This window comes from Chenopodium quinoa, unplaced genomic scaffold (assembly GCF_001683475.1).
Source record: "Chenopodium quinoa cultivar QQ74 unplaced genomic scaffold, ASM168347v1, whole genome shotgun sequence".
NCBI lineage: Eukaryota > Viridiplantae > Streptophyta > Magnoliopsida > Caryophyllales > Amaranthaceae > Chenopodium > Chenopodium quinoa.
This window is the reverse complement of record NW_018744502.1, coordinates 1343907-1355603: the sequence shown is the minus strand read 5'-3', so window position 1 is coordinate 1355603 and position 11697 is coordinate 1343907. Positions and strand designations below refer to the sequence as shown.

The 11697-nt window shown below is 31.9% G+C and overlaps 2 protein-coding genes across 2 annotated transcripts; both read right to left on the bottom strand.

Annotated features, from left to right (window-relative positions):
* Positions 1–789: 789 nt before the first annotated feature.
* Positions 790–2754, bottom strand: LOC110698178 (ctenidin-1-like). The gene is made up of 2 exons (XM_021875580.1): positions 2594–2754; positions 790–1438 (listed from the first exon to the last, which is right to left on the bottom strand). Exons 1-2 carry the CDS (start codon positions 2706–2708, stop codon positions 951–953), a joined length of 603 nt encoding a protein of 200 aa, XP_021731272.1. The 5' UTR covers positions 2709–2754; the 3' UTR covers positions 790–950.
* Positions 2755–9389: 6635 nt separating this feature from the next.
* LOC110698158 (protein FAR1-RELATED SEQUENCE 5-like) lies at positions 9390–11466 on the bottom strand. The gene is made up of 4 exons (XM_021875565.1): positions 10714–11466; positions 10082–10555; positions 9861–10001; positions 9390–9716 (listed from the first exon to the last, which is right to left on the bottom strand). Exons 1-4 carry the CDS (start codon positions 11464–11466, stop codon positions 9390–9392), a joined length of 1695 nt encoding a protein of 564 aa, XP_021731257.1.
* Positions 11467–11697: the final 231 nt, after the last annotated feature.

Below are 11697 nucleotides of genomic sequence, written 5' to 3'. Positions count from 1 at the left end.
GGATCTGATAAAATATTGAAGGACACATAATTTATGTTTAACATATGCTATTTTTAAATTAGTTTTTAGCATCAATTTTATTATTATATTAAAATTGAATATCATTTTTCAATTTTACGTTTTTTTTTTTAATTTTAATTATCATTCAATAATTATGTGTATATTTTTTTTTTGTTGATTATGATACTTTTTTGGGATCTCATCTATTGATGATTAATTTTTTAATCTAAAGAACATCCGTAATATTAATAAAAAAAACATGATAATACTATATAATGAATATTATTTATATTTACCAACCATGATCAAAAAACAAAATTGAAAGAACATTATTTCATAATAAGTAATGAACATTATTGATAGTAAAAGTAAATTACACTTACAATCAAAGAACATGAACATTTAAAATAGATTATCAAATGATCTGTAAATTCTTTTCATTTTAATAGTATCTTCTTTTTTACTCCCGCTAGCTATATGTTCATTACATTTTTGTAATATGTTCTTTCCATTTTTTTTAGATTGGATGTATGTATCATTTGCATGGTACATCCGCCTATATGAACTAGGGATCATTGAAATGTCACGCTTTACAATGCGTATTTTATAACTTAAATTTTTTAAGTTATATTTATTCTAGTAAAAATTGTAAAAACTAATAAAATGAAAGTATATTTCAATACAAATTTAACACAAAATATAAATCACACAAGGCAATTAAAGAAGTTTGTGTGAATAGTATAAAATTTCAAACGTTACGATTAAAAAAAATAAAAATGGAGGAAGTAGTATTAAACAACTGTTAGACTTTATAGTACTTAACAAAGGAGGGTACATATATATATAGACGACATGCTTATTAACGTTACATAAATTTAAAGAAGCTTAATTGCATTTTATGCATGCATGCATGTCAATCACAACGCAAACTAGATAGCTTCATCACTATTTTAGTTGTTGATTTTTTCTTTTGGTGTGTAGTGACCACCATACCCGCCATCTCCATATCCACCCGTAGAACCATCATACCCACCTTGACCATATCCGCCGTCTCCGTATTCACCGCTAGAACCACCATACCCACCATAATAATATCCACCCTTAGAACCACCATATCCACCATGACCATATTCGCCCATAGAACCACCATACCCACCATGACCATATTCACCACCTGAGCCACCATACCCACCGCTCGAACCACCGTATCCACCTTGACCGTATTCTCCATGACCATATCCACCTTGGCCATAACCACCATCATGGCCATAAGCCTCTGGCTTTACATCCTCCTTTACAGCCATCACTTCTTTTGGTAGGTAGTGCCCGTAGTGGACACCATGTCCGTAGTCACCATGGCCATAGCCCCCGTGTCCATAAGCAGCTGGTCCTTTTCCGTAATCGCCATGACTGTGTCCACCTAACTCCTTTGCGAATTCTGCAAGCACCAAGAGCGAAATTGAAAAAAATATGTTATTACGCATATGATAATTGATAAGTATTGATTTAGGGAAAATTCAAGTTAAGCGCACCGTTTAATTTATAGTTATTACCCTAAAAAATTGTCCAAGAAACAACTCACAAATTTAAATTAAGTATTGAAGCTTAGGATTGGTTTGATAAGAACAAACAGTGGCGGAGTAATACCCCTCATAATTATTTTAAAATAATTTAACATACTACTCATACCAACAAGATGCATCTTTTTTTAAGAAGTTCTTATGCTAAGATACTTCTCACTTAAGCGTGCTTGACTGGGAGTAGTTTTAGGATGGGTGACCTCTTGAAAAGTATTCCTAGGTTGGATGTGCATTTCATGACAATAGACCCCACCTCGATTTGCATAATTGGGGTCGGGATGTTACAAAATGGTAGGGCACTGTACCTTCCGAAAATCCATTTATTAAGCCCTTAAAATCCGTCTCCTTAAACTTTTTAATTTCAAAATAAAAATTAAAATATCAAGACACAACTACGTACCGTGAATGTTTCTTAATATGAAGATTTAATTATTTTATGTATTATTCTAAAATCCATCAAATGTTACCCCGTCAGCCTATTCAAGACTTTAAGTAATGACCCATTTTAAAAATCTTCTTCTTACGGGTTCGGAATCACTAAATATATTATCAATTATAAATAATAATTCGAGTGTCCATATGTTAAAAAAAATATTACAAACATAATACAATCAAACTAGAAAAAAAATGTATTGTTAGGCAAGTGAATTGATGAACGCGTAACCTTTGATGAAAAAACCAAGAGTCTAACCACTAGGCTACTAGTAATTTGGATTATAATTAAGCACTCTATATTTATTTTTATTTTTTTTGGGTTTGTGGTGACCTGGTAGGGCACGCGCCCCACCAGGTCCTAAGTTAGCTCCGCCAATACGAACAAATCTTTTCTTTTTTTTCCTTCTTTTTTTTAAGAAAAAAAAAAATAAGAACGAACCTTTGTTTTGTTTTCGTTTCATTTAATGCTATCTTTTTTTAAAACAAAAAAATTTATTTATAAATGTATCTTTTGATGCTTGCTAAACAAAAACTTCTTGAACGTTAATGATGAAACTACAAAGAAAGAAAATACTTACGAGTCGTTTCAGTAGTAGAGGTAGACTCTGTTAGTTGATGAGCTGAGACCATAGAGGAAATCAAGACAACAAAAGAAAAAAGCCCTAGAAGGAGAAAAGCTTTAGAGTAGGCCATTTTTATGAAATGCTCACAAGTTAACACTCAATTTTTCTCGATGAATTGCTTTGATATGAAAAGTGTGCTAAGGTGATTTCTATTTATAGGAGAACAATAGTAAGTAAAATAATACTCGTATAATAATGTTGACAAATCGTCAATTCATGTAAGATGGCGGAACGTAGCTATTGTTGGAAAATGGTTCATAAAATAAGTTAGCATTATTAGTCAATCCACCGAAGAGTTAGTACCTAAATATTCTCCTAATTAAAAGTTACATTTATAACTTAGTTGTAGTGCTTGAGTTAAGTCAGTATTAATGGAATAAATCATGGGGCATGTTTATCAGCCTAGAATTAGTGATTTCTACTTCGTACAATTTATGACATTAATATATCACAAATTTTAAAAAAAAAAACCGGTGTTCATTAATTTAATGAATGGCGGAATTTTTGGACAAGCATCAACTGCCAATTTAGTGGGTTTGGCACGTGCTTCCTAATGATTGCCAAAATAAAGAAAGAAATAGAACTTTTCTCTCTTCATTCATTCACTATAGCTTTCTCTCTCTTCGTTTTTCTCTCTCTAAAAAGCAAGTAACTGGCGATTTCAAGCGTTTTCTCTGTTCTCCATTGTTGATTTTCGAGCTTTTTCTTTCTTCTTTTTCACTGGTGAAGTTGTTATTTGCTTAATTCAGGTTCGTTTACTTATTTTTTTGAGATTTTTGTTAGTTTAAATTGTTTTGATTCTTCGATTTTTAGGTTTTTTGATTTTGATTTTGTTTTTGATTTTCGTAGTGTTGATTCTGCAATGGTGAAGAAGAAGATTACAAAGAAGGTTGTAGATGCTGAAGAAGGTGTGTTTACTTAAATTTTCATCATTTTTTTCAAATTTTTCAATTGAAATTTCGCTTATATATGTCGAATTAGTAGTGCATGTTATTTTTTATAGTTTTCAGTTGATTTTTTATGCATATTATGATAATTGAATTTGAATTATGAAGTTATTATGTTTAATTTTGCTTTATTTTATTGTTCATTGTATATAATTGATTCAAAATTTTGCTTATTATTCTTCAAATTTTGTATGTTAGGTTTTAGTCAGAGAATGCTAATTAAACTAATTATTTGTTTAGGTTTTATGTTTTAGTTAGATTATGTGTATAATAGGCATATTCGCATTGTGTTTGTGCATCTGTGTTTGATTAACATGCATATATGCATTGCTCATTGTGTTTGAGTAATAGACATGTGTGTCATTTATATGTTTTGACAATGTTCACTTTATGATGTTAAAAGGGTGACTTTATGCTGTTAAAAGAGTCATTATATGTTGTTAAATGATTAACTTTTTCAGTTAAAAGGGTCACTTTTTGAAAAAAAAGGGTCACTTTTTGCATATAAAAGGGTCACTTTATGCATACAAAAGGGTCACTTTATGCTGTTAAAAAGGTCACTTTATGCTGTTAAAAGGGTCACTTTGTGATGTTAAAAGGGTCACTTTGTGATGTTAAAAGGGTCACTTTATGCTGTGAAAAGAGTCAGTGTATGTTGTTAAATGAATAACTTTTTCAGTTAAAAGGGTCACTTTTTGCATATAAAAGGGTCACTTTATGCTGTTAAAAGGGTCACTTTATACTCTTAAAAGGGTCACTTTGTGATGTTAAAAGGGTCACTTTGTGCTGTTAAAAGGGTTACTTTGTGCTATTAAAAGGGTCACTTTATGCATTTAAAAGTGTCATTTGTGCACATTATTCTATATTTTTCCATGAGTAATTTCTGAATTTGTATTTATATTACTTTAATAATAAAATACAGGTGGTTCAATAGGTGGTTATCGTTATAAAAAGCCTACAAAAGGAAAAGGAAAGCCTAAAGAGCCTGCTAAGCCTAAACCAGTACCAAAAAAGACCCAGATAGCTCCTGAGAAGAGCAAAGCAGTATCTAAAAAGGCTGGGAAAATTCCTGAGAGTGACAAACCAGAGTCTGAGAAGGCCAAAATAGTTCCTAAGAAGGCCAAAATTGTACCTAAGAAAGCTAATACAGTGGAAGATTCTGATTATGAAATGCTTTCTGAATCTGATTCTGAATCTTTTATGTAAGTATACATATTTTTTTATTACATTTTTAATTATATTTTGTTTTTATTTTATATTGTTTTAGTTACATTTTCTTTCTTTTTTTTTTCTATTTAGGGAGCAAAGAAGAATCATTGCAAGATGTAGACCCTATTCATTGGAAATATTGCTGCAGAACTTTAGTCCTGAGCAAAAACAGGTTGTTGAAGAAATTGGTTTTGGAGGTTTATTACATCTTAAATTGAAAACTCTTAATCGTCAAATGCTACCTTGGCTTGTTCAAAACTTCAATGCTAGTAGCTGCATGTTTACCATCGCTACTGGTAAAGAATTTGTTGTTACTAGAAATGATATATGCGATGTGTTTTGCTTGCCTTTGAGTGATATTTGTGTTCCTGAACTTAATAAAAATTCTGAAGATGAAAGTGTAGATAAACGTATCAGTCAGGCATGGAGATCTGATTATGGTCTTTCTGGTAAGCAGCCTCTTCATTTGTCAAAATTGGAGTCTAGGATGGTTGATTTGGTTGATGGAGGGGAAGAATTTAAGAGGTGTTTTGTTCTTCAAGCTATGTCTAGCTTTTTAGCTCCTACTACTAATAGGACTGTTTCATTGAAGTTGCTGAAAGCTGTTGAAAAAGTTGATGAAATTAAAACTTTTGATTGGTGTTCATATGTTTTAAAAAAGTTAAAGAAGGCTGTTCAGAAATATAAGATGATGAAAATGCTCAAAATGTTAGTGGTTGTTTGCTGGCTTTGCAAATTATGTATTTTCATCGTCTAAATTTTCAAGGTGAAAAGGAAAGTAGTACTCTTCCTTTAACTCAACATTGGACGGATGTAAAGATTAAGAAGCGAATTAAGTTAGAGATCAAAGCTGGTGGTTATGGGCAGGGACCATTGGATACTATTACATATCTTGTGTCACAGCTTAATTTTAGGGGAACTGTTTTTAAGCCAGCTCCTACTTTGGGTTATGATAAGGGTCCTTCTACAAGTGGTACCACTGGTCGCATTGTTGCATTTGAGCTTCCAGAAGGTATTATGACCGATGAAGAAATTAAAAAAATTTCAACTAATGTAAGTGTTCTGTTTTCTTATATGTTTAGTTATTATTGCTTTTTGTTTACAAAAGTTATCCTTTTTGTGTACAAAAGTTAATCTTTTTGTGTACAAAAGTTACCCTTTTTTGTGTACAAAAGTTACCGTTTTGTGTACAATAGTTACCCTTTTGTGTACAAAAGTTACCCTTTTTGTGTACCAAAGTTACCCTTTATTTGCACCGAAGTTACCCTTTAGTTGCATTAAAGTTATCTTCAATATTAAGTTAAAAGGGTTACTTTATTCATACAAAAGGGTAACTTTTTTCATTTAAAAGGGTCAGTTTATGCATTTAAAAGGGTCACTTTTAGCATATATTTAGATTTCCTACTTATTTTATTATTTTTATTTGTAACATTTTTTTTTCATTGTTCATATGTTTGTAGGTTGTTCATGAAACGTTTCTTTTGTTTAAAAGAAATATGGATGTTTTATTATTTGTTCAGTCAACTGGTTTTCAAACCTTGAATGATCTGATTACTTCTCGCAGAAGTGTTTCATTATCTTCTGATGATTTTGTTTCAGTTTCTCAAACTGAACTGCTACACTCTAATCCTCATTATTTGAAGATTTTAGATGGTTTAATTGATGAGTGTAATAAAATGAAGTCTGTACATGATATGTTTCGCGGTTTTTATGAACCTACAGAAGGTAACAAAGATTTTGTTCCTGAAAAAGAACCTACACAAGGTTTCAATGAAAATATTCCTAAGGATGATGACAATGGTCATGGAAAAATAGTTAATGAAGGCCTTAATGGTTCTGGACCTTCTGCTATCATTCCTGGTCCTACTCAAAATATTCCTGTCGGGCATATTGATCAAAATGAACCTCCTCGACTCAGAGCAAATAAATCTCTATGCTCTCTGGACTGTGGACATGTAGGTGTGCAGGTGCCTTTTGTAACTCTTTTTGTAAAGAGCAATGCTCGGATTTTCAAGAATTTGCCTCAGTTACATTTGGAAATTCTCGATTATTGTTTGCTGAAGGATGTTTCAATGGATAAGAAGTTAAGTGTCCTTTTTTATTATAATTATTTTTTTATCTGTTTTTTTTCTTTTTTTTTTTAATGTTGATCTTATTTTTTATTGTTTCAGTGAGAGCCTTGCTACTTTTGGAATGAACTTTTTAATTCCAAGAGAAGACATGGTGTCCCTTGTTGCTCCACTCAGGATTCGATGGTGCGTTATTGATTGCTTCTGTCTGTATTTGAATGAGAAAGCATGTTTTCAGGCTACTGGTCCTCGGAAATTCTTCTTCAGTGTTAGGCAGAGTGTAAGTTATTTCATTCCTTTTTTTATATCTTAACACATTTACTTTATATATATATTATTGAGATCTTATACTTTAATAGTTTTCATTCTTGCATGTTTGTGACAATATTGGCAAAGGTAACATATCTAGTGCTGTTAAGGATTTGCACGACATATGGGAAGGTTGGGTTAGCTATGAGAATCTAGAATGTAATATAATGGATGCTGATCTGGTATTTTTATTCTAAACTTAATGTAATAAATTTAAAAGAGTTCTCTTTATGATATGCTCTGTTTAAATCTCTTTAATTTTGCTGTTTCAGATCTATTTTCCTGTTCTTATTGAGAATCACTACATTTTGTATGTTATTGATCATACAAAAGAGTTGGTATATTATCTTGACAACATTATCTAGACTGATTCTGCTCTTGTTTATACAAAAGAATTGTGTTCAAAGAGGGTATGTTTATGTTTGTTTTTTTTTGTTATGTTACTGTTGATTCATTGTTTCCATTTTAACTTTTTTGATTTTAATGTATTCTAAACTTTTATATTTTATGTCAGTGTGTTCAAATGGGTGCTTTTCTTGGCAAAAGAAATCATCCAAAGAGTTCTCAGCTACCTTCTTATGGTTTTGAAGTTGTTGAGTTGGAATGGAGAAAAGAAAAAGTTGACAAATTGAACTGTGGGGTCTTTGTCATGTATCACATGCTCCATTTTGTTGGTGAATCGTTCAAATTCAATGATCTCAAAACAGTAATTATCTGTATAGTTTCTGTAGTTTTTTCCTTTCTATTGCTTTTATTAATTACATATTGATAATTTTTATTTTTTTTGCTGTTTTGAGATTAATGGAAGGAAATTTTTACGAGGAGAGATCTGTACCACACTGGTACTGTGTGATTTGAATGAATCTAGGAACGATGTGTTGTTAGAATTACACAAGTTCAATGAGAAGAAGAAAGATCCTGCTTATGTCAATGGAATTAAAGAAAGATTAAAGGCTGCAATTGCTGCAAAGAAGAAGAGAGAAACAGAAGAAAGAAAAATGGCAGCAGAAGCAGAAGCAAAGGCAGAGGGAGAAGAGGAAAAGAACAAAGGAAAAAGGGCAAAAAAGCAGGAAAAAAAGTTTACTCCTTCTAAATAGTGAAATAATTGATAGTTGTTAGCTGATTAGTTCAGGGGGTTTTTTTAACAATGAAAAAACTTAATGTATGTGCATACATTAAGTTTAATGATGTAGTTAAACTTAGTTTAAAGTTTTTAGTTGTTTTTGGAATATTGATGTATGTGAATACATAAAGTAATTAAAAGGTTTATTTTTATGTTTTTTATGGGGTAACTTTTATGCAGAAAAGGGTAACTTTTATTTATAGAAAGGGTAACTTTTATTTATAGAAAGGGTAACTTTTAAGCAAGAAAAAGGTAGATTTTATTGTTAAAAATGGTAATTTTAGCAATGAAAAGGGTCACTTTTATGTAGAAAAAGGGTCACTTCTATTCATGAAAAGGGACACTTTTTTCTGTAAAATAAAAGGGTCAGGGGTTTTATGCATGAAAAGGATAACTTTTAGTGATAAAAAGGGTAACTTTTATTAACAGAAAGGGTAACTATTAGAAAAGAAAAGGTTGATTTAGTGGATAGAAAGGATAACTTTTATGCATGAAAAAGGTCACTTTCATGCATAAAAAGGTTTACTTTGTAGCATAAAAAGGGTTACTTTTGTGGGTAGAAATAATAAGTTTATACATGATAAGGTATACTTTTGTGGGTAGATAGTGTAACTTTTATGCATGGAAAGGGTAACTTTTATTGATAAAAGGGTTAACTTTTATTAACAGAAAGGGTAACTATTGCCAAAGAAAAGGTTGATTTAGTGGATAGAAAGGATAACTTTTATGCATGAAAAGGGTCACTTTTATGCATGAAAAGGGTCACTTTTATGCATGAAAAGGGTTACTTTTATACGTTAAAAGGGTAACATAAGTTGATGTGTTCCAATAATTAAACATGTGCTAATAAAAGTGTCAATCACATTTTCATTAAACTAGTCATAGAGTAAAAAAACAAAAGAAAAACAGTTTAACAATACAAGGTATATTAATTTCGAAAAAAAAATGTTCTAAAAAAAATCTTAAAAGAGTCGTAAGTTAGGTGTCTTTAATCTAAATTCTGAATTTGGAGGTGGCAGTGCTGGTTTTCTTTTTCTCTTTCTTTTTTCAAGTCCTCTTTTTGCTCTCTTGCTTCTTCCTTTTGTTACAGCCCTTTACGGATCAAGAATTATTGGTACACATGTGCTTGTACTCGATGCTGAAGAAGCGTCAGTATTGCTTTGAGTGTTGTCTGCCACATCAGGAATGTTAGAAGCAGCTTCTGCACTTTCTTTCTGAGCAGCACTAGCAAGTAAGTCTTCCACCATTTTAAGACTGTTTCTGAAGCTTTCTTCCATAAATGCTCTTGTCTCTTCATTTTCTTGACTTTTTAAGATTAGATTGTAGTATTTCCTCATCATTGTTTGCCTCCATGGAATATATTGCTGTTTAGGATCCTGATTCTTCAACCTATCCCATGCCTCTGTTTTTGCAAACTTAGTCTATCTTTTTGAAACATACTTGTCTGGTATTCTTGTTACTGAATGCAAATGTAGAATTCTGATGCAATGATAACATAACCATCCAGATGCTTCAAAGTTTTTGCAAGTACACCATACAGTTTGGCTCTCTTGTATATAGTTTACTTGATGTGCAGACCATGGCTTGTCTTCTAGTGTTACTTGATAAAGTAGGCATTCTTCATTACTGCCTAACATCTGAAAAGTTGTTGCCATAAAGTATCCAAACTCCTCTTCAAAATTTCTAAAAAGTGATAAAGTGAAAACCTGTACATCAAAATCATGTAGCTTCATTTAAATTGCCATATATTAGGTGTAATTTATGTACTTGTCAGTTAACTTTTTACCTGTGCGGCATGCTTTAGCATTCCAGATAGAGGCAATGAAGTGAATGCTATTGACTTGCTAAAGGTAAACTCATCATATTTCTCTGTGCTTCTCCAACGATTAGTTGTCTTCTTAAATATGGTATAAAATTCTGTCAAAGTAGTTGCTTTACTTGCTCTGAATCCTATGGCATGATTAGTGCTTTCACTACTTTGTGACGATAAGATCCCTGCTGAAAAGAAATCTCTACAAAGGGCAGGACACCATTTGTCTTTCAACTCATACACTCTTTTGTACCAAGAGTGTTTTGTCAACTCATATTTTTGCAACATTGCTTGCCACTTTGCTTCGAATTCTTGTTCTGTCACACACATCTTTAAGCACTGGTTGAATGCAAATTTGAATTCTTTGTCTTTTTTGAGAGCTCCAAATCTGGTTATGGCATTTTGCTCCAAATGCCATATACAAAGTCTATGTCTTGTATTAGGAATCACCTGCATTGAAAATAAAGGGGTCACTTTATGCTGTTAAAAGGGTTACTTTATGCACTAAAAAGGGTAACTTTATCCAGCTAAAAGGGTAACTTTATGTGAAAAAGGAAAACTTTATTGTCATAGCTCAAATCTGTAAGATGTCAATATAAATCTTTTACCTCTAGTATAGCATTTGCCATTTCTTGGTCCTGGTCAGTGAATATTGAAGTTGGTTTTCTATCCTCCATAGCTTTGAAGAAGGTTTGTAGTAACCACACAAATGAATCTGTCGTTTCATCCCCAATAAAAGCACAAGCAAACATACAATTATGCCAGTGGTTATTTATGCCAACAAATGGAGCACATATAAGATTATATCTGTTGGTTCTGTATGTTGTATCAAAGACAAGAACATCTCCATATATCCTATAGTCTTCTAGCATCATTGAATCTCTCCAAAAGATATTGCAAATTCTTCCTTCTTTGTCAAACTTCACTCTAAAAAAGAAGTTTGGATCCTCTGATTTTTCCTGACTTAAAATGTTCACTAAAGTTTGAGCATCTCCAGCCTCAATTTGTTCCATTCTTAACCTTGAGCAGAAATTCAGGTGATCTACAACACTATGGCCTATATTCTGTTCTCCTCCAGCCTCTGTAGCCATGTAATTGTAAGTGTCCATTGTAGTTAGACCTGAAGATTTCATTGTTTTGATTGTTACAACTTTTTCCTCTGTCATTTTTCTTTCAGAACGATGCAAATAATACCACTGTGGCTTTGTTAGCTCGTGGTTATGCTGAATAACATGAGCCACCACCTCAAACTGTCCTTCTTTATTCACTTTTTCTCTTATGCATGCCTTGCAATTTGATCTTGTAATGGATACTTGTCTTGGCTTTCTTGTTTTTACATTTACATCCTCTTCATCAACCATTTCAACTAACTTTGTTTCTTCTGACCTGAATGTCTCCTTCCCTCAGCAGAACACACATAATTTTTCTCAGTTACTATTTTTGTGTGTTGTTTGAATCTAGTTGTATGTTTTCTTATTGAAAACCCCAGTATAGCAGCATGTTTTTCATACAATTCCAAAATTTCTTCAAAATTTTCTCTTACGACACCAACAAATGATCCTCTAAGATCTAAACCATAAGCATCAATTGGA